This window comes from Poromitra crassiceps, assembly GCF_964638095.1.
Source record: "Poromitra crassiceps genome assembly, chromosome: 15".
NCBI lineage: Eukaryota > Metazoa > Chordata > Actinopteri > Beryciformes > Melamphaidae > Poromitra > Poromitra crassiceps.
In genome coordinates, this window is record NC_139634.1 from 16562283 (window position 1) to 16586694 (window position 24412).

Sequence of the window (24412 nt, forward strand, 5' to 3'; positions counted from 1 at the left end):
TCGTAATTTTTACATCGCTATTAACAAGGAAATACTTAACTTTGTAGGGCTGCTTTTTTCCTCCTTTCGCCGCCATCTTCCATCTGAATGGATCTAGCAAGGGATTCTGGGATCGCACTCACTGCCAAGGGTGGTCCTGGAAAATCTCAAAAGTAAGGGACATACAGCCCTTAAACTTCACCCTTAACTCAACACACTGAGAATCGGGACAGCACTAGCACTTCGCGGGAGTGCGCATTTTTGAGACTGAGGGTTAAGATTGAGGGAAGATAGGAATTGGGATTGGGCCATTACATAATGTAGGCTATATTTATGTGCATCATCCTACCTGTAGCAGGGGAGAGAAAACGATATCTTTCTGGACAAACTTTCACCAATTTTTAGAACATTCTTTTCACTTTGATCTTGCTAGTGTAGCGTATTTACATGCTTGCAGTATTTAAACTGCAGTTAGATTGGTTTGAGAAGCATAATAATATGGAATAATAGCCTATATATGGAGACAGACAGACGGGATGAAGGGAGGGGGGGGAGCAGAGCACTTGGCTTTGTCTGGTTTTACTGGATTTCTCCTGGAATTGGAGCTTCAAAGGCAAGCATGTGACTCTTTACTGCACTTCTCCAATGAGCGGACTGTGCATAATTTTACGCTTAAAATGCGTGGTTATAATGGTTGAGGCTGCGTGTAGCGCTGACACCATATATGATCAAATGTGCCATGTCCTCTTTAAAGTATTGATGGAGTTGTATATTCTTTATTATAGCTTCTGGTGTCTGACACCTCGACTGCTCGTCTCTACATGTAGAGTGTGTGGACACGTGCATCATGGGAGGTTGCTTACCCTTCATGGCGTCCAGAGGGCTGCGGTACCCCGGTCCACATCCTGAGCAGCCAGCTGCACACAGGGGTCAGAGGTTACAGGTTACATAGAGTACTGTCGGATGAACTAGTGAGAAGTAAAGCTGATAGAATCACTAGCAACCCCTCTCACCCACTGTACAGTGAATTTGACCTTTAACCTCTCTCACCCACTGTACAGTGAATTTGACCTTTTACCTTCAGGGAAGCATTACAGATTACCCATGGGAAATATAAATATCTCTAAGAAATCCTTTGTCCCAGATGCTGTCAAGGCATTAAATAAAACGAAGATCCGGTAGACACAGGGTGGACAGTGGTGCACGATAGGTTCATTTGATAGGGTGTATAGTGGCCTTTTGAAGCGTTTCTAAAAATTGTGTTAAGAAAACGCATTTACGTTCCAAAAGTCACCAAAGTTATTAACGTTTGTGAAGATTATCCTGCTGAACCCAAATTCACGCTCCCATAAACTTTTGTTAACCACAGACCTTATTTTATGCATTTAAGTGAAATCCCCATTCTAAAACCCCATTCACTTTTTCCCTGACAAACCCGGTAGACACAGGGTGGTCAGTGATGCACCGTAGGTTAATTTGATAGGCTGTATAGTGGCCTGTGTATTGTAAACTTGACTTGTGTATTGTGAGCTCACTGAGCTGTATTATTATGAATATGTATGTTTGAGTGTGTGTGTGTGTGTGTGTGTGTGTGTGTGTGTGTGTGTGTTAGGGGTGTCAAAAATAATCGATTATAAGATGCATCGCGATGCGGACCTGCACGATTCTGCATCGATTCACAAATGTCAAAAATCGATTATTAAAAAAATAAAAATAAATAAATATATATATATATATATATTTATAATCAAATAAAATATAATGGAAGTACATGCAGTTGTTTATTTTAATTATGGATCATAATACAATGCAATTCTAAATGCACTTTTACTTTAAAAGTAGCCACACAGTGAGAAAAAAGAAAGTGAGAAAAAATAAAACATGTATTGGGGAAAAAAGTGATGCATCGATTTAAGATGCATCGATAATCGTAATCGAATCGTAGCCCTCTGAATCGTAATCAAATCGAATCGTGAGGCCAGTGAAGATTCACAGCCCTAGTGTGTGTGTGTGTGTGTGTGTGTGTGTATGTGTGTGTTGAGTGTATTGTAAACTTGTCTTGCGTAATGTGTTGTATTTTTATGAATGTGCATGTTGCATGTAAGTGAATGTGTGTTGATTGAATTGTAAACTTGACTTGTGTATTGTGAGCTATATTTTTTTAATCAATGTGTATGTTGAGACAATATATTGTCTTATATGTTTTTATGTTGTGTTTTATGTTTTTATGTCTTATGGTGAAACCAAAGACAAATTTCCACATTGTGGACAAAGTTTTCGTAATCGTAATCGTTTCGGCTGCGGCTCGCTCACACTGGCGGCTGTGCTCAGCCATATCATAATCATAATGGCGAGCATCGTGGCATCTGTATGTGCAGGACCCCGAACCTGAACAGATCCAGAACCAGAAACTGTGTTACCCATAATCCCACCTGAGCCTACAGCCGTCTCTGTCCTCTGCAGACTCAAGCTGGAAACATGCTACGTCAGCCTTGACTTGCCGACGGCAGCTAGACCCAGAGCTGCCAAGTCTCACCCATTGAGAGTGAGAGTCACGCAAGTTAACCTCTTCACACGCGCACACGCCACACTTGCTATTTCACACGCTCATAAATGTTTCCCTCTCACTTCTTATATTTCCATAACTCGCTGCTTGCGGCTTGCCGTAGTTCGAGTCTGTCACAGGGTGAGCCCGCCCTATTCTGCCTCTGATTGGCTGACCGATATTCTTACCCTAACTTTAACCAATCATCAGTCCCCCCTGCCTACATCTAACCAGAGCCGTATAATAGAGGATGTTGCGTATCGGATAGCGTCTTCACGTGAAGACTCAGGTAGGAGCTGGCGTTATATCCGTGAAAATGGCACAGTGTTTGATGGGAAATGCGTGACGTTCGCCGGGCGCTAATGTGCTCAGTATGAGCGAGAAGCGCCCGGCTAGCGGGGTAAGTGAACAGCGTGGCACATTGCTGCTGTGGGTTTAACATCAAACAACCGTGACAAGCAGTGTTCATTAAAATCATCACGCATGTGTGAGCCAATTGATACTTACTATGAGCTAAGGGGATTTACATTAACTGCACACTTGGATTTTTGTCTGTTTGAAAGATGTCATGGAAGAAGAAGCAGCAGAGAGATCTGCTGTCATTCTGGGCAGTGAAGGGTCAACCACCCCCTGCCAAACTTGCCAGGTCAGAGGAAACAGTGGAGGATCTGACAGAAAATGACAGAGCGGAGGAAAATGAGACTCCAGAAGACACAGAGGATGAAATAGTGGAAGAGACAGAGAATGAGACTGCAGGGGAGACAGGAGATGAGGGAGTAAAAGAGAGTAAAGACAGAGAGAGAGCACGAGGAGGCTGACAGTGCAGGGAGAGCAGCTGGCATGGGGGTGAAGACTGAATAATTACATCACAACAGTAATCCTAATGTTAATTTAAATTGAGATATCCCTCTAAATCTACCCTAAAAAAGGGCCAAAAATTTTTTGCCGGCAAGCCAGCTTTGCTGGCTGGCAAATCTCACTCCTAACTGTGGCTGAAACTTGGCAGCCCTGTAGACCTGTATACTCGAACACGAGGGGTCGCAGGGGGAGTCCCCAGCAAAATGAGTAAATTGTGTGATTTCACTGACAACACAGCTAACCTCGGACTAAACTCTGGCTAAACTGCAGAATGACAACAAACAAAAGCAGAAGTGAAAAACCTGGGTGTTATTTTAGACTCACATCTCAGTTTTAAAGCTCATTTGAATTACTTGATTAGAAGTGCATTTTTCCACTTGGGAGAAAGAGCTGACACCCCACAGCAGGATGCCACAAGCATTGTGCACGCTTCAAGTTCAAGTTCCTTTATTTCCAAGCCCTTTATTACAAACATGGCTCAGAGGACTGTGAGCATGTGCTGAGTTACATCTAACTTATAAACTTTACAGAGCATGTGCTGAGTTAGATCTAACTTATAAACTTTACAGAGCATGTGCTGAGTTAGATCGAACTTATAAACTTTACAGAGCATGTGCTGAGTTAGATCTAACTTATAAAATTTACAGAGCATGTGCTGAGTTACATCTAACTTATAAACTTTACAGAGCATGTGCTGAGTTAGATCTAACTTATAAAAGACAAGGGGGCTATATCTTCCGACAGGCGCTATCCCCTAATAGCGCTTGCACACCAGTTTGCACGTGCCTTAAGGCACGGGAAGATAGCAGTCCGCCTTGCGCCGTCCGCCAGGTGTTCTGCCGAGTTTTGCTCCCCCGCCCAGCAGGAAAAAAAGCATCCCCACCTCACGGAAGCTTACTTGTAACCATTTATACAGAAATGTAACTGTTTAAAAGTGATATAATCGTCTGGTAGACGTGATCTCTAAGTTAAAACAGCCCCGGAATATGTTGGGGATGCAATTCTCGGCCGGGATGCGGAAACGTTTACGGCACCTGTCGCAGACGCAAATTAGAGCCGTGCCAAAATCATCTGCGCCCCAAAATGCCTGCGCAAACGGGATTTGGGCGGTCTTAACTACCAGAATTATTCACAGGCATGGCCAGGCAAGGCTGGGCATTACGTCAATCAAAACCACTCAGATTCCCGTCTCGCAATGGCTGTTTGCGCGAGGTTGCCTCACCGAGGCATGCAATATGCTGTAATTCTCTCCATGCGTAATAGAGTGTACTCACTCGTGCGAGGACAGAGAGAGCTTATTGACAGATCGTCTGTGGTGCCAACGACCCTCCGGGTTATGACGGTAAATAGCCTATGTCCATTGTCCAACAAGTTTTCTCAATTAATTTCCCTCTTTGCGATGTGATAAAAGTTTCTCAGTGAGTTATAGTTGATTGCCTCACTGAATTATCTGCTAATACCCAATTTTAGCAGCATAATTTGATGTCCTGGCATGGCAAGGCTGTGCGTAATGACATATCCAAACGGGATTTTACTTGCACTGCGCTGCGCTGCACGGAGATTATGGTGCGCAACTCAGCGCAGAGAGGAATTGGCGCATAAGAGGTCCTTTTCAAAGCTCTTAGCGCAAAGTAATTGCGCGCTGCTGACGATAGCATAATGCCGTCTATCACCACATTTTAGCACTGAAACGCCTGCTTTGGCTTGTGGCAGCCAATGCCCAGTACAATTATCACAGACATGCGCTTGTGTCCGCCCCCAATTTGCATTGTGCATGGCGTTAAACGAGCGCAAACGCTAAATTAGCGCTTTTGGGAAGATAGAGCCCAAGCATAGCTAAAAACACAGGCAGTGGTGGGTAAACAAAAACGGCACTCAAGTAAAAGTGCGGTTACTTTATAAGAATATTTACTCAAGTAGAAGTAAAAGTACTACCTGAGTAAGTAAAAAAGTATCCCGTAAACTAGAGCGACCGCACCGCGGATATATGCCTCCGCCAACAAGTGAGCAGTCGACATCCATGTCTGTCGAGACTTTGACGTTTGAGCCAAATGTGAAGAAATTTCGTCAAGGTGTTACCAGGGTCGGAAATTTGCGGGGGCTCGGGGCTTTTTGCCCCTAAAAGATCTGAAATTGCCCTTGGAATTGGGATGACGGGGGCTTTTTTTGCCCTGTAAAATAAAACAAAACCGTGACTCGAAATGGCCAAACAATCACGTAACAAACATAGTGGCCCCTATCGTTGCATCGGCGTTGTTTCTAGGCCGAGCGCCTGGCGCTGCGCAAATCAGTGGGCGTGGACCAGCGCACTTGATATCTTCGTGTTGGCGCTACACGCAGCCTAAAGCATTACAACCACGCCTTTTTAAGCGTAAAATTATGCACCGTCAGTTCATTGGATAAGTGCAATAAACGAATCACACGCTTGCCTTTTAAGCTCCAATTCCAGTGGTCCAGTAAAACCAGACCAAGCCAAGCGCTCTGCTCCCCCCCCCCCCCCCTTCATCCTGTCTGTCTGTCTCCATATATAGGCTATTATTCCATATTATTATGCTTCTCAAACCAATCTAACTGCAGTTTAAATACTGCAAGCATGTAAATACGCTACACTATAGCAAGATCAAAGTGAAAATAATGTTCTAAACGCATCGGATAGAAAAAAATATAGCCGGCTGGATGTCATGAGATTAGATGAAAGTTTGGCCAGAATGATATCGTTTTCTCTCTTCTCCCCCACTGCATGATGCAACATCCTCTGAATGACACCTATCACTTTTACTGGATCTGATTACTTTATTCTATTTTATTTACTGGATTTTATTATTGAGTATTTGTATTTTATTTGGCCTATATATGCTCCCCCATCCTCCCCCCCACCCCCTGCCCACAGGCTCTGACAAATATGTTCATTCTCAATAAAATCTTCAGTAATCAATCAGAGTGGCTTTAAAAGCCAGATTGGCAGCAGCTGGCGTAGTGTGATCATGGCAGACCAAAACAGATCCGCGAAGTTCACAGCTGAGGAGAAATTGGTGCTGGCGAATCAGGTGATATATCTGTCCACCATCCATTTTGAATAGCTACAAAACAACTCTTTACTTAAGTTGTTTATTCATCTATCCATTCAGGTTCAAATGTACCATTGCGCACTGTTTGGGGAGGGGAATTACCCCGCCGACGCCCCGCGCCCAGTCCTGGACCGCCTGAGTGAGCCGCCCCAGGTGGCCGTCTATGCGCTGCGGCTTGTTCAGCACCTCGGACAGCTCCGCTGCCACAGACGCGGGAAACATTTGGAAATAATTCTAACTACTATGCTTTGCACACAGAAAATATAAATACAACAGACAATTCTGTAATGAATAGCTGTAATGAAGAGTGGGGTTTGAAGAAGCGTTACACAAAAGTTTCTCCAGTTTCTTTCTCTCTTTCTTTCTCTCTCCCTTTCTCTCACATTAAACGATATACATGCCTATAATGTCAATTATCTGAATGAAATAATAATACATATTAATTAGGAATATTAGTAATATTAGTAGCCTAGCTAATTTCGGGGGGGGGGGGGGGGATAATAAAATGTTGAGCTATATTAATACAACGTTAATATTGCTAATCAAAATGTTCCAAAATGACTTTTTTATACATCAAATATGTGTAGTTAGACAGCTATCCCATTTGAAAAAGATCAGACAGATATAACTCTGCTGCTGTCTGGATGCTGCACATAAATGGGGATGATTATGATAGCCTAAACTAAATAAATGAAACTGTGCATTGCAGCTTCACCCAAAGCCTGATAAGGGTTGCCACTGCATGCTGTAATGATAATCTTCCAATCTTATATTCTATTGTATTCTAAACTATTTTTTTCTATATATTCTATTCTCCATTCACTATCCTGTCCCCGGCGCACTGAATAGGCCTGGTTTTCAAAAGCGCAAAGCGCTAAATTTACGCCAGGTCGGAAGATATCATTAGGCCGGTATTTAAGACCGACACGCCTATTCTCGCCCATTCTGGGACTGCGCCACACCCATTCGGCCTAAAGCGCATTTGGCAGCGTAAAGCCATGTTGATATCTTCCCGAGGCAGGCGCAAGGCAGGTTTTTTTGCGTTTAAGGCCCGTTTTAGCGCCGAAGGCCTGTGGGAGAATAGGGCCCAGTGTGTTTAGCCTACAAGATGAGCAGCATGTTGTAAACAGACAGTAGCCTACTTGAGTGAGATCTAATAGCAGTGCTGCGCTCTCATGCTGTGTGGACGTCCGACGCGGTGAAATGTATCACACAAATAGCCCGACGGTACCGTTCAGAGAGAGACAGACCGAGGTCCGAGAGAGAGGCAAACCCGCTCGCAAGTCCGTTAACGTGAGCCAATAAACATTAAAACACACCGCTCGCCGCAACATGCCACAATATTACGATCAATATGTTCCATCTAGAAGTGAAGTCAAATCTATGCACGTTCTGTATAACGATGCGGCAGATTAAAGCTAGGCAAAATACATCCACCACAAGTCACAAATACTCACCATGCACACCAACTTGCATCAGATGCGATAAAGTTAGTTGTTCTCTCCTGCTGTTTTTCCTTCTAATTAACCCCCAACGTCCAAATCTTCCTTGAAAACGCCAAATACTGTAAAACTATATTAGCCCATGTGTGATGAATCATCATCACTGATGATGTATCCCTTGTTTACAAACACGTGATAGTTTGGCCTAGCTCCCGTTACCCTGTTTCACACAACACGTAAGTAGGGGAGAGCAGGGACAGTTGTAACAAGGAACAGTTAACACCTTGGCTTGAATTCCTCCAGGCTCCATCACAACAATTTGCAATTTGCATTTCATTTGGAGTGTTTGAATGGTGTTGACCAATCAAAAAATGCTTCTAAAGGTTATATGTGTGAAAAAGCTTCAAACAAAATGGTTGATTGATGTTATTTTAAATGTTTTTTTGCCAAGTATTACATAATATGTCAGAAATAAAATATGCTTGCAAGTCATTGGATATCTGCAAAATAGAAGAACTAATATATTTCCCAACATTTGACCAAATTGCCCTGGAAATTATACAAAATGCCCCCGAAACATATTTCACAGGGGCAAAAAAAGCCCCTGTTAAAAAAAGTAAATTTCCTACCCTGAGTGTTACTGATATATGGCGTTACCGAGCTTGAAAATGGCATTCGTGGGGTCACAGTGACCTTGAACGTTTGAGGCAAATTTGATGAAATTCCTTCAAGGCGTTCCCGAGATATCGTGTTAACAAGCTTGGGAATGGCGTTCATGAGGTCACAGTGACCTTGACCTTTGACCTTTGATCACCAAAATCTAATCAGTTCATCCTTGTCTCCAAGTCAACGTTTGAGCCAAATTGGAAGAAATTCCGTCAAGGCATTCCTGAGATATCGCGTTAACAAACTTGTGAATGACATTCGTGAGGTCACAATGACCTTGAATTTTGACCACCAAAATATAATCAGTTCATCCTTGAGTGCAATTCAGTGTTTGAGGCAAATTTGATGATATTCCGTCAAGGCGTTCCTGAGATATCGCGTTAACGAACGTGGGGATGGCGTTCGTGAGGTCACAGTGACCTTGAACTTTGACCTGTGACCACCAAAATGTAATCAGTTGATCCTTGAGTCCAAGTCGACCTTTGAGGCAAATTTGATGAAATTCCATCAAGGCGTTCCTCAGACATCGCGTTAACGAACATTAGATGGACGTACGTACGGACGGACAGACGTATGTACATACGGATGGACGGACGTATGTATGTACAGACGGACGGACAACACAAATCCATAATGCCTCCGGCCTGGCTATCGCCGGCAGAGGCATAAAAAACCCTACTCAAGTAGTGAGTAACTTCATGGGTAACTAGAGGCAATTTATTACGGTAAGGTTCTGAGATGGCATTACTACACTCCTTGTATCCCGTAGTTATACTATAACTACTATCTTGTTTCCCTCTAGTTAAAGTTTAAATTCACTCCTTGTACCCCGTAGTTATACTATAACTACAGTCCTTAAACCCCGTAGTTATACTATAACTACACTCCTTAAACCCTGTAGTTATACTATAACTACACTCCTTGTACCCCGTAGTTATACTATAACTACACTCCTTGTACCCCGTAGTTATACTATAACTACATTCCTTAAACCCCGTAGTTATACTACAACTACACTCCTTAAACCCCGTAGTTATACTATAACTACACTCCTTAAACCCCGTAGTTATACTATAACTACACTCCTTAAACTCCGTAGTTATACTATAACTACACTCCTTGTACCCCGTAGTTATACTATAACTACACTCCTTGTACCCCGTAGTTATACTATAACTACATTCCTTAAACCCCGTAGTTATACTACAACTACACTCCTTAAACCCCGTAGTTATACTATAACTACACTCCTTAAACCCCGTAGTTATACTATAACTACACTCCTTAAACCCCGTAGTTATACTATAACTACACTCCTTGTACCCCGTAGTTATACTATAACTACAGATCTTGTTACCCTCTAGTTAAAGTTTAAATTCACTCCTTGTACCCATAGTTATACTATAACTACATGCTTATTTGCGGGCTGTATTCTAAAGCGTTACCGAAATACCCTTAAAACTGCTAATAATGAGTCATAAAGGGAGCATATATAAGGTGAAAAGAAAAGGACCCATTATCGAGCCCTGGGGCACCCCACAGGATAAGGAGGCAGACTTAGACCTATGAGGGCCCACAGCTACAGACAAACTCCTATCCGAAAGATAAGAGGAAAACCAATCCAGGGCGTACCCCGAGATGCCCACCCACTCTCTGAGCCGGTCGATCATGATGCGGTGATCCACAGGATCAAAAGCTGCGCTCAGATCAAGCAGCACCAGAACAGAACATTTACCGGCATCAGAGGCCATCAATAATTCGTTGGAGACTCTAAGGAGAGCTGTCTCTGTAGAGTGTTTCTGACGGAAACCGGACTGAAAATTATCTAAAATATTATGGTTGTTTAAAATATCAGTGAGCTGCTTGGCAACGACCTTTTCTAAAATCTGTGAAATAAAAGGGAGCTTTGAAATGGGCTGGTAGTTGCTGGGAAAAGGGTCCACGTTGGACTTTTTAAGGAGAGGCTGGACAACTGTCTGTTTAAAATAGGAGGGAACACAGCCAGATTCCAGTGAGCAGTTTATGATATTGAGCACACAGGGGCGGGGCCTATAGAGCTCATTACATCCTTTAGCACACAGGGGCCTATAGAGCTCATTACATCCTTTAGCAATGTAGTTGGTAAAATGTCTAAAGGGCTGGAGGAAGTTTTCATACTGCCCACTAGCTCCGTTAAATCTTCCAAGGAGATGGGAGAAAAACAAGACATAATGGACTGCTGAGCCGGACAAGCGGGTAGGGGAGAGGAGGAGGGAGCAATGCTCGACCTCACCCTCGCAACTTTGTCGACAAAAAATGAAAGAAAAATGTCGCAGTCATTGTCAGAAGACACAGGTGCAGAGTGCACTGGAGGGCTAACAATGTTTTTTATTGTGTCAAAAAGGATTTTAGGGTTTCGCCTACCGGAGGAGATAAGATTGGCAAAAAAGGAAGCCCTCGCATCCTTAACCATGGAGTTGAACTCAGTTAAAAGTTCTTTAAGATATAGGCGGTGGACCTGCAGGTTAGAAGACTTCCACCGGCGCTCCACACCCCGACATTTACGCCTAAAAGAGCGAATGTCATCGTTTAACCAGGGTGATGAATTTACAGCGCGAACAGAACGGTACTTAAGAGGAGCAACTACATCTAAGGGGCCCTTTACACGAGGACAGTTTCTGGAAGAAACGTCACAATAGCGTTTCCTTCACACTTTTTCCTTCACACCTTATTCTTTGCCCATACAAGGACGCTTCTGCATGACGTCATTTCGTAATCGTCTTTCCGGTTTAAACACGGAAGTAGAGTATGCCTACCGCAGTCATGGCCGTAACTAGCTATGAGGACGGGGAGGTCCGGACCTCCCCTAATATTTCAGATTTTCTTTTCTTTTTTTTTTTTAATAAAACAATCTGCATGGAAAAGCATGGAAAAACACGGGATCACTTTTATTTTGAAACGAAAGGCAGGTCAGGCAGGAAGTCATCTGACGCCGCGTCTGCGGTAACTTGATTCCGAGAGAGCAGCAGCATGGTGGTGAGTGATGACTGTCTGTCTGCCTGGCGAGATAATTGAAGGTGAGCGAGCTGCGAGACAGTGAGCGAGTGAACGACAGACAGTGAGTGACACTGACAGATTTTTTAGCAACAACCAAGAAAGTAAGTGTCTAGCCTGTCTCTTAAGTAATGTTACCTGTGTGACACGTTGGGATGCTACTGGCTAATCATGCATGATGCCAATTGCCAAGCTCCCGAAGTCAGGTATGCAGGTGGCTATATGCATGGTTTCAGTTTCATGACCCAATAAGTAACAAAAAGAGGTGGTGTAAAGTTAAAAACAACATAATATATTTTATTTTATTTTTCAATCGTTCCTATCAGGAATAAATAAATGTCCCTCTGTATGTTTTTTTTATTATCGATGATGACTTTGTGTGTTGTGTACGGCTTGGGTTGTGTACCTGTGTTTGTAGGTGTCATTTTGATATGAATTTGGCTAAAACAGTTTGTGTTTGTTAGTTACAATTATGTTGACAGGAGAGCTGAGCAGGTGGTAACATGAAAGAGAATATACTGAATAATGACATCACAACAGTATAATCCTAATGTTGATTTAAAATGATATATTACTCTAAATATGGCTAAAAAAGGGGGAAAAAACCCTCAAATTTTTTTCGGCGGCGCCCTTGCGGGCGGCACCGAATCCGCCTCCCCTTGCTGGACCTCCCCTATTTCGGAACCCTGGTTACGGCCCTGACCACAGTCACTTGCCAAAAAGCTGTTTTCAAGCTAAAATAAAACAGTTTTAAAGTTTTAATATTTGTCGGGTGAGAACGTAACATATATGTGACCAGTTTATCAGAATAACGCCTATTGGAAATCTTTAACGAGCAGCGAGGACCGGGAGCGCTGACTGTGATCTGTCAAACCGTACTGTAGTTATGCCGCGTTCGATTATAAGTGGGATGTGGCAAGTTGCCAGTTGCTACTAGCAAAAATCAAATAAAACGCCACTATAACTCGGAGTTCCTACCCGCAAACTTGGGAATGATTTCTCAACCCCCAGTAGCTCCCACCGCGTCATTTGACGTCATTTCAGGATGGCCACGCATGTTGTTTATGGTGAGAAACATCAAACTTTTATCAGATTGAATGAAACGCGTCATTTTGCGTCATGTTACTTGCTACTTCCCAGTGCAATCTCGAACGCAAATAGGTCGGATATGACGCGTTGGCCACTTGTCACTTGCCAGCTCCTACCATAAACGAATGCAGCATTAGGCTACTGGCAGTGAGAAAACACTGTCGACGTGCTTTTGTAACTAACGTTAAATGCCGACCGGGTAACGTTATGAACATGTAACTGAAGTTGGCCGCAGTGTAGCTTAATTCTGAATGTTGCCAAACTTCATTCATACTGACGTTTTATTTTGAAAATGGTTGCCAACTCGCGCACGGCTATGGCGTAATCGCGTGTGTCGCGTGTGCAGGCACGTCAGAGTTTCTGAAATGTGCCGTCTCAAAGCGATTACATGGAACGATCAGCGGGGGGCGTGTCAAAGAATTCCACTCTGGAGGATGGTTTCAAAATGGGTCGTTTCCTAAGCCCAAATTCGCCGTCGCCGTCTAAAAGGGAGGCACTAACGATAAAATAATTCCCCGTCACCATAGGAAACCGTCCTCGTGTAAAGGGCCCCTAAGATGAGAGAGCAGTGCGGCTAAGGAATCAACATCGACATCGTTAGATGGCTGCACCACACTATCAAAAGCAGAGGAGAAATTTTCTGCAGAAAAGTCATTTAACATGTGTGAGCACTTCACACGCTTATCAGTTAAACGATCGGTGTTAAAAGACAGATTAAAAATAACACAAACATGGTCAGTCACAAGCAACTCCTCAGAGCCAAGGCTGTCTATGTTTAAACCAAAAGTAAAAACAAGGTCCAGAGTGTTACCCTTAATGTGCGTCGGGCCTCTGACATGTTGAACAAAATTAAACGATTCAGTAACACTCAATGACACACTATTTGTCGTGTCATTTACATGGATGTTAAACTCAGTGATGGGCAAGCTACTTGGAAAATGTAGTAAGCTAAGCTATCAGTTACTCTCGATTAAATATAGCTAAACTACATTGAAGCTATCCCCAGAGAAATGTAGCAAGCTAAGCTACGAGCAACATGGCAAAAGCAGCTTGCTACATCAAAGCTACTTTTTTCTCACATTGAATCAACTTCATGTCAAAGAACAACTTTCCACCAAACAAATAGGCAGGCAAAAAAAAATCTCATTTTGATTGTTTATTATATTATAAAACACACTTAAACTCTCACTGGCACAATATTCAAAAACAGACAATAAAACCTGAACGTCTTCTTCATCACTACCAGTGGCTCAGCCATCTTTCAAAGTTCGTTGCTGAAGCGACTTCGCCAGCACATGACATATTTTGCCCTACCCTTAACCAATCATCAGTCTTCATTGCCTAAACCCAACCCAATCAGAGGCAGAGTAGTGCTCTTGCTGCAAGAGAGGTAAGGATGCTAAAAAGCAAGGATCAGACAACAACACTTGTGGTCAGTCATAATGGAAATGGAAGTGCTTTATTGGCTACACAGACACACTTGACATAATATGCAATGTCTCCTCCTGTTTATTCCAAACCGCAGCAGAAATCTCCATTGCGTGCTTTGCTCATGGATTTTCTCTGGCAAGTAGCTTGTAGCTTTTGCGAGAAGCTACAAGCTACGTGGGTCTATAAATAGCTTAGCTACTGAAAAAGCTACTTGGTTCAAAAGTAGTGAAGCTACCACCAAGCTACTGAGAAATGTAGTTAAGCTATGTAGCTTCGCTACTTGTAGCAAGCTACTGCCCAACACTGTTTAAACTCACCAACCATCAAAATCCGCTCAGAAGGCTAAGAAGTCACTGAATTCTGATAGAAAAGAGCTACTTAGACCAGGAGGGCGATAAATTAAAATGCAATAAAATGGGTTAGAACGCCCAACTTTGGTCATTAAAAGTTCAAAAGAGGAGAAAGAGGTTTCAGCGCTCACCATCCTAGATAGGAAACAGTTTTATGCACCACAGCAAGACCCCCACCTCGGCCCGTGGACCTGGGGGCACAGGTGAAGGAGCAGTTTGGTGGGCATAGTTCGTTCAGAGCGGCATATTCCTCCCTTTTTTGCCAAGTCTCTGTAATGAGCAAGAAGTCTAAGTCTTTGGAGATGAAAAGGTCATTTAAAATGAATGATTTGTTGGTAATGGAGCGGGCATTTACCAGTGCCAACTTGAGGGGCACAGGTTGACTAACGGGCGGCACTGGTGGTGCTGCCCGGGCTACAGAAAACAAATTACTATGAACCACGCCACCATATGCTCTTCTCCTGCTTTCTTTGGCAACAAAACATAATCACAGGCAAAATGGGTTTAGCCCTGGGCTCTCTATTATTCACTGGAATAATCTGATGTCATGCCCCAAGGCAGAAAGCAGGTCAAGGCAATCAGCGATGTTGGTGGACAAAAGCTGAGCACCTAGTTTATTTGGGTGGAGGCCATCCCTTTTTAAAAGGAGTGGTCTCGCCCAAAACAAGTCAAAGTTATTTACAGTCCAGTGGGGGGAGCGTTCAGGAAGGGGAGGAGGTGGGGAGGGAGAGCAGGGGGAGTATGAGAGAGAGTATGTGGAGAGAACACGGAGACGAGGGCTAGCTGACACAACAGTAGCAAATTACAGTAGTAATAATAGCACATTGAACAGTCATATGATAGAGAAATATAGAAAATATAGAAATATAGGATAGAATGGGTGCCCTGCTTTAGAATAGTGGGGGAATAGTGGGGAGGAGAGATCAGGAAAGGGAGGAGGTGGGGAAGGTGCAGGGGAGGGAGAGCAGGGGGAATGTGAGAGAGGAGAGAGCAGGAAAGTGCTTTAGAATAGTGGGGGGGGGGGGTTCAGGAAGAGGAGGAGGTGGGGAGTGAGAGCAGGGGGAGTATGAGAGAGTATGTGGAGAGAACAGGGAAAGGAGGGCTAGCTGACACAACAGTAGCAAATTACAGTAGTAATAATAACACATTGAACAATCATATGATAGAGAAATGTAGAAAATATGGAAATATAGGATAGAATGGGTGCCATGCTTTAGGGTAGAATGGGTGCGATGCTTTAGAATAGTGGGGGAATAGTGGGGAGGAGAGATCAGGAAAGGGAGGAGGTGGGGAGGGTGCAGGGGAGGGAGAGCAGGGGGAACGTGAGAGAGGAGAGAGCAGGAACATGCTTTAGAATAGTGGGGGGGGGGGTTCAGGAAGGGGAGGAGGTGGGGAGTGAGAGCAGGGGGAGTATGAGAGAGTATGTGGAGAGAACAGGGAAAGGAGGGCTAGCTGACACAACAGTAGCAAATTACAGTAGTAATAATAACACATTGAACAATCATATGATAGAGAAATGTAGAAAATATGGAAATATAGGATAGAATGGGTGCCATGCTTTAGGGTAGAATGGGTGCGATGCTTTAGAATAGTGGGGGAATAGTGGGGAGGAGAGATCAGGAAAGGGAGGAGGTGGGGAGGGTGCAGGGGAGGGAGAGCAGGGGGAACGTGAGAGAGGAGAGAGCAGGAACATGCTTTAGAATAGTGGGGGGGGGGGGGGGTTCAGGAAGGGGAGGAGGTGGGGAGTGAGAGCAGGGGGAGTATGAGAGAGTATGTGGAGAGAACAGGGAAAGGAGGGCTAGCTGACACAACAGTAGCAAATTACAGTAGTAATAATAACACATTGAACAATCATATGATAGAGAAATATAGAAAATATGGAAATATAGGATAGAATGGGTGCCATGCTTTAGGGTAGAATGGGTGCCATACTTTAGAATAGTGGCAGAATAGTGGGAGATGTGCCCGCATTGGTGGCATCGACCGGGAAGAGAGGAAATGTACTTTGCAGATTTTTATGCGTGTACAGTTTTCTTCTTGGGCACAGTGTTGGGCAGTAGCTTGCTACAAGTAGCGAAGCTACAGATGAAGAAGACGTTCAGGTTTTATTGTCTGTTTTTGAATATTGTGCCAGTGAGAGTTTCAGTGTGTTTTATAATATAATAAACAATCAAAATGAGATTTTTTTTTGCCTGCCTATTTGTTTGGTCGAAAGTTGTTCTTTGACATGAAGTTGATTCAATGCGAGAAAAAAGTAGCTTTGATCTAGCAAGCTGCTTTTGCCATGTTGCTCATAGCTTAGCTTGCTACATTTCTCTGGGGATAGCTTCAATGTAGTTTAGCTATATTTAATCGAGAGCAACTGATAAGCTTAGCTTACTACATTTTCCAAGTAGCTTGCCCATCACTGCTTGGGCAAGAGGTCAAAATAAATAGTCAAAAGCAAGACAACAATGGAGCCAGTAATAAAGTAAAGGTAAGGTAAAGTCCCAACGATTGTCACACACCTGAGTGTGCGAAATTTGTTCTCCACATTTGACCCATCCCCTGGGGGAGCGGTGAGCAGGTGCTCAGGAATCATATGGTGATCTAACCCCCCAATTCCAACCCTTTGATGCTGAGTGCCAAGCAGGGAGGCAAACGGGTCCCATTTTTATAGTCTTTGGTATGACTCGGCCGGGGATCGAACTCACAACCTCCCAGTCTCAGGGCGGACACTCAAACCACAAGGCCACTGAGCTGGTTGCACAGTTGCCTTGATTACTGCAATGCTCTATAGTGGACTAATGCTCTACTTGTCTCCCAAAGGCAGCTGTTAACTAACGCCGCTGCCAGCCTGTGCCAGTTCTTATCTAAGACAAAAACAAGAAGAAAAAAACAATCACATAACTCCTGTATTAGGTTATGTGCTCTGGCTACCCATATCTTTTAGAATAGATTTTAAAATAATACTTGTAGTCTTTTTCATTCTTCAATACAACTATGTTCAAGCTTGTTTATTTAGATAGGTCAAAGAACAGCAGTGGCGAGCACACTCCATGTGTTTTTATCTGTATTTCTATCTGCTGCAACTCAATTTGCCCTTTGGGACACTAATAAACTAATAAAATCGAGGTGCAGGGCCAAGGTAGAAACGTAAAAGGAAGAAAAGGCCAGCACTCAAGAATGTCCTTTAGGTGTTGAATAGGTACAGCAGCAACAACGTACTGTACGTATTTCAGCAGGTAGCTTTCATAATCTGTAATTATGTTTATTTAGGTAGCCCTTCCCATATGGAAAAGATTTTACTAAATTTGTATATGTTTTACCTGAAACTTGTAAGTAATATGTAAGTAATATATATGACAGTCAAACCAGATATAAGATCCATAGTAAATTTGTGTAAAGTGAAACTTATATAATTTGGTCACTTACAAGAACTATATATGACAGTAAATCTACATACAATATTCTTAGTAAATTTGTGGAAAATGAAACTTATATGATTTGGGAACTCGTAAGAAATATATATAACAGTAAATCCACATACAAGATCCTTAGAAGATTTATGTACTATCAAACTTCTATGAGTTGGGCAACCATAGTGAAACCGAAATCTTGCAAGTGTTCAAAAAATTAAGTCATCGTAACATCCCCCATTGATTTTTGGACATCCCAGTTTTGAAGCTGGGAGTGTGGCCATCGCCATCTTGGGGTTCTTGCGCAGCTCGCACGAGACGGCACAAGATCAAGGGTTTCCCACAGAGCCGTAGCTGCATCAGGCTGTAAACATGTTTAATCTAGTTGTAAAGTCAGGCATTTTAACATGGGGGCGAATTGGGAACGATTCCCTTTTGGAGCCAGCCTCAAGTGGCCATTCGAGGAACTACAGCTTTTAGTATCACTTCCGGGGCTCCATCTGCCCAAGCCCGAGCTTGCCACCTGATATTTAAAAAAAAACAACGTATAAGACATTATGTACCCAGATAGCAGCTGACTCTGGATCCGCCTCCAAACGGGAAGATTGGTTGGTTAGGTTTAGGCATTAGGAGATTTGTTAGGGTTAGGGTAAGCCAATCAGAGGCAGAATAGGGACGGTCATGCCTTTGCCATCTTAGGATTGTTTTAGAAGGCATCTAGGATGGTGAAGGCATGGCTGGGTTTAGCCATGAGGAGTGATGATTGGTTAAGCTTAGGGTAAAATATCAGGGTATAAGCCAATCAGAGGCAGAGTAGGGCAGGTCATGCCTTTGCCATAAAAAAAAATATTGTGCGCAGGACATCCTGCATCTTACATTAAAATAAATGGATAGATGGATGGATAGATAGCAAGATGATATTGATTCAATGTTGGAATTCCATCATAATGATATTTTTTGTTGGTTGAATATTCAAGGCTATAATAACATTGAATCAATGTTGATAGTCTAATTCTGTGCTTTTTCAATGTTGAAAAGACAACATTGAATTAATATAGATTTTTGGTCAGCTGTATTGCCCCAATATCATGTGTCAGTCTATCCGTCCATTCATTCAACACTTTAACGCAGACCTGGGCATTATGTGGCCCGGGGGACAGACCTGGTCCTCCTGATGGTTCTGCCTGGCCTGGGAGGTCTAAGACAAACCATACCATTTTACTTATGAAACTAGAAAAATCGAATGAGATCATCTTGGCTGTTTGGAGTGATTTTCAAATATAATAAATACTGAAGAATAAGTGCACAGTATGTTTTCTATCATTTAAGATATATAGAGCATTTGCTGCTAAAATGTGAGAGATCTACATATGTGTGGGGGAAAATGGAAAGTATTGGTTTTAATATTACTGTGAATTATAATGCCGTGATGTATCGTGTCTTTAATGGAATAATGCCAGGACCACACCAGGACTTTTTCTGGACAATTGTTTGTGTGGTCGCAGCAAAATTGTGGAAGACGAGGTGTGCCACAGTTATCCACTAAGCTGTCATCCCAGGTGAAGTGGTCTATAAACAAATCATATCGGAACTTAAAAGACAAAGAACACTGGACATACTGTACAGTAAGAACAAAAAGACCCACAACCTGGCAACTGCTCACCTTCTAATAGACTATATATATATATATATATATATATATATATATATATATATATATATATATATATATATATATATATATATATATATATATTTATTTATATATATATATATATATATATATATATATATATATATATATATATATATATATATATATATATATATATATATATATATATTGTTATTGTTATATATTAACAAATGGTGACTGGTGGTGGTGTTCCTGTGGACGCTATAACCCACTGTATGCCCACAGACGAGGAATGCCTCTGTTGGAGTCACAGACCCCAGATTAGGAAACTGAGGCAGCCCGGAGGAGAATAGACAGATTCACATTCGTTTATGGACGATATGAGGATATGAACCGCTACATTGCAGAAATTGTTAGTTACAGTGTGTACTTTGTATGTCCCGTTTTCGCCAATTTTGGACTGTTCCAGGACTCTACTCGGATGTGAATATTTTCTATGGGGATCCGAATGATACCAAAGTTATCTGGGTGAGTAAAACATAATATTTTAAGCTGGAAATAAGGTCCGGGGTGTAAAAAAACTGAATTCTCCTTTAACATGGACACGACTGGGAGCTATGTAGCTACAGTATGAACATTTCAGCGAAAAACATTGTGTAAAGGACGTTTTTTTCAAGTCAACTTGGCATCTCAGGGCTTTCAGACACTTGGATTACGAGAAAGTTTGAAAGTTGGTCACATCCACTTCAATGTTGGCCCAATGGATAGAGAAGCGAGCTTGTGACCGGAAGGTCGTCTGTTCAATCTCCGGGACCGGCAGGATAAATCTGGGTGGGGAAAGTGAAAAGGCAGCACTTGCCCCTCCCTCATTACCACCACTGTGGTGCCCTTCAGCAAGGCCCTTAACCCCAACTGCTCCAGTGGAGCTGCTCAGTGGCCAACAGATCAGTACTGGAAAGCTTGTACTGGTCAGCTTCCAGGTGTGTGTGAGTGAGTGTGTGTGTGTGTGTGTGAATGTGAACAGGACGCTCTTGAAAAAGAGAGCATTGCTCTCAGTGAGACTACCCCTGTATAAAAAAAAGAAAATAAATTGTGTCGGCTCCAGGAATGTTTTGTGGACTAAAAAACTTCACCTGACCTTCCACTGGCATGTGGGTGAGTAGATAATGACTGTCAACTGTCCTTAAGTGTCCTTGGGCATATTTTGTGACATTCCCTAATCCCCTTTAAGCCATTTATTTAGTCAGAATTCTTTCAAATGAATGTACTGTATATTCATTATTAATCTTGTGTAATTTAAATGTATTAGTAAATTATCTGCCAATTCCTAGTTACTAACAAACTTTCATGTCTCATCTATTTACTCGTTGATTTTGTGTGGTGTCATACATTGCAGTTGCTCCAAGTGTGAAAAGAAAACTGTTGCTATTCACCTCATATAGCCCCGCCCACTTGACCTATCGTATCACGACTTACTGTTCAAAATGCTTGCTGTTTTACCTGCTCAAACTAGTTTGACTTGGATTATGAGTCAGACTAGGTGTATGAGTCACAGGAAGTGTAAATACAATCGGAACAATCGGAACTTCCGATTGTATTTACACTTCCTGTTAGTCTCTCAAGCCAGACGGTCTCTTCTACATAAGGTGAATAGTTGTATGAAAAGCACAAATATTATTATCATTATTATCAGAGATGGGAAGTAACGAAGTACAAATACTTCGTTACTGTACTTAAGTAGATTTTTCGAGTATCTGTACTTTACTTGAGTATTTAATTTTCTGACGACTTTTTACTTTTACTCGTTACATTTTAACACAAGTATCTGTACTTTTACTTGTGTACATTTTCAAAACAGGTTCGTTACTTTTGTTTAAATGCACGAGAATGTAATTTAAAAACGAGTAGAAACAAGAGAACAGAGCAGAAGTAATAGATAAAAGCTCATTCCAGCTCCGCCAATAGTATGACTTGGCACTCCTCCGGGGCGTGGACAAAGAAGCACAAAGAAGATAAACACGGATTTTCTCTGAGGGGAGACACACGCAGACATTAGGGGCCGTGCAGACAGCCAGCACTTATTAACGCTCGTCTTTTTGCAATTCATTCTCTATAAGTACGCGCTTAGCGCGCATCTCTTTCAAGAAGCATTTCATCGCGTTTAAAAGCTGGTGGTGTTTTTTTTAGCGCAGCGCTCTGGGCGCTGAAAGCTGAGGAAAGTTGAACAGGAAAAGTGCCCTGCTCCTCTTCACTCCTCCCACCTCGAGTCTTCTCCCAGGAGAGGAGGATTTTCATCTCGCTGCTTCCAGAGTTGCCAATAATCTGGCTTTTCCAAGCGTTCTTTTTTAAATAACCGCTCCCTGCGTGCATGGCCCCTTATGGTGTTGTTCTAACACATACATTCAGTTTGTGCACTGTCAACATTCAGCTAATATGGAATATGGTGGTGTTCTAACACCAGAGACAGTTCTGTCTTAATAATAAACCTTGAATTTGTGAATGTGATCAACCTGTGGACATTCAGTTCCTTATCCATTAGGTATCAGTATCATATCAGTCTCGAGTATTGTGATACTGCACTTTGTAAGGGACACCTTGTATCCAGCAGGTAAACTTGTATAACTATTTGCACATTCATATATCAAGGAAATATTAATGAGGGGGGACTAGATATGATTTTAATGGTGTTTTTTGTGTGGGAAAAACCATAGCACACTATTTAAAGAAGAGTTTTAAGATGTGTAAAACATTTGTAGGGGATCTTTTATCCTCAAATTATATTCTATGATGTGAGGTTCAGTCATTCAGAAAGATACGGTAAAAATACTTTTACTTTTACTCCTTGGGTACATTTCAGAGCCTGTACTTTTTTACTTTTACTTGAGTAAAATAATTGAATCAGTACTTCTACTTTTACCAGAGTAGTTTTTTACACAAGTAACTGTACTTCTACTCAAGTACAGAATGTCAGTACTTTTCCCATCTCTGATTATTATTATTAACAACGTTTTTGACAACAGAAACCTGTATGAAATTGTATAAATAAAGTATATATTTTTTTATACTGCTATGGTAATTTCTTATTGTCGGACATATAAAAATTGTATTAAAAAAACATAAAGAAAGTATATTTTACCATACACTTAACATACTAAAAACATATATATAATGTATATGTTTTTTATACCTATATGGTAATATTAATTGGCTGACATATAACAATCTTAGAAAAAACATATAAAGAAAGCATACTTTTCTTTTAAATTAAATGCATTTTACATACAAAAAACATAGATATAATGGCATATATTCATCTATAAAAAGCATATGTCTCATATAATTAAAAATGACAAACATTATATTGAACATGTATGGAAAATACAATTTCCCATGCACTTTCCTTATATGCTACATACATGATGTTTACTTGATTTATATATAATTAGCTTAATTCACTTATATGAGAAGAATATGAAAGGGGCCACTTTCAAGAGTTTACATATAAGACATACAATACATATAAAACATAAAGATTTGCTATTGGAGGCAACAGGACTTCATATATGTTTCTTCTATTTATTTTTCCATATGGGTTTATCACAAGCATGTCTCAGAGGGCTTTGCAGAGAAAGTGTCTAGCTAGAAGAAGAAAAAAACATCACTTTTATCTGTTGAATGAACTGTGCTGTATGAATAAAATGAATGATCACATGCAGTGTTCTCACCCATGTTGCAGACTTGGTTTGATTCCTGCAGGCTCTCTGGAGGTTCCTGCGGGTTCTCTGGACGTCAGTGGATCTGTGGGGGTCTGGGAGTCCAGCAGGCTGATAAAGAGGGGGGTGAAGGGGGTGGGGGCACAGCCAATGGGGAGGCGGGGAAACTTTCCTCACACCATCCAACTCTTGTTTTCTTACCAGAGCAAACTGATAGAATCTGCAGCTCATTATATAACAAGGGGAGGGCCTACAGCTTATTCACACAGTGAAGGCCAGTGTGCGTGTGTGTGTGTGTGTGTGTGTGTGTGTGTGTTGGTCAATATACGGTGAAGTCTGCCTATGACTCAGCAGCAACACTGTTACATCATGATACTTTTGTCTGATTGTTACGTAATGGGGTGGTTGGAGGTGAAAGCAATTGTTTCATGGGGGGGGGGGGGGGAGGCTTGTTTGACAGGAAATAAAAAATGTCTGAGAGGAACGAAGAGAAAAGAAAAACAAAAAACTTGTTTGACAGGAAAGAAAAGAACCACACACACACACACACACACACACACACACACACACACACACACACACACACACACACACACACACACACACATGTTTCATGGGGAGGAAGGGGGAGGCTTGTTTGACTGACTGTATCGTGACACCCCTACATCATAGTATCCCTGAATGAACATGATGAGGCATAGGCTACTTCATTATCAATAACGCTTTTAATTCATACATTAAGCACAATACACCTTGGCAGAGTTCTGCACTTTACTGAGCACACCGGCCCTATGCCAGGTTTCGACCTGGCCTTGTTAATTGAAATGTGGTCTACTGTACATTTGGTCCGAAAGAAAAATCACGAAATTTCGTGGGACGATATATTGTGACACCCCTACTATGATGACAGTGGTTTGGGGCCCCTACTCTGATGTTGCATAGGGCCCCAAAAGGCCCAGAAGCGGCCCTGCAATCCCTCTCTCTCTCAGCCCGTATGACAGGCTGACAGGCAGATGATCATGAGGCAGGGATGCAAATCATTCCTCAGCATGCGGTGGTAAAACATTTTTGAAGGATGTCCTGGTCGAGGTGTATGTTGTAGGCTTGTTGTAGGCTACATGCTTTGCAGTATAACCAGGGCCGATTTTACACTTCATGGGCCCCTGGGCTATTCATCTCTGCAGGGCCCCTCCCTCAAGCGGAA

The 24412-nt window shown here is 42.2% G+C and overlaps 1 protein-coding gene across 1 annotated transcript in view; it reads right to left on the reverse strand.

Annotated features, from left to right (window-relative positions):
- Window positions 1-23335, reverse strand: part of LOC310790718 (methanethiol oxidase-like) — an 80591-nt gene extending 57256 nt beyond the window's left edge. Inside the window, exons 1-2 of the mRNA XM_083652457.1 lie at window positions 23221-23335; window positions 843-896 (exon numbers count right to left, since the gene is read on the reverse strand). Of these exons, the coding sequence (XP_083508583.1) occupies window positions 843-896; window positions 23221-23224 (58 nt within the window). The 5' untranslated portion in view covers window positions 23225-23335. The remainder of the gene's footprint in view (window positions 1-842; window positions 897-23220) is intronic.
- Between the last annotated feature and the right edge of the window lie 1077 nt (window positions 23336-24412).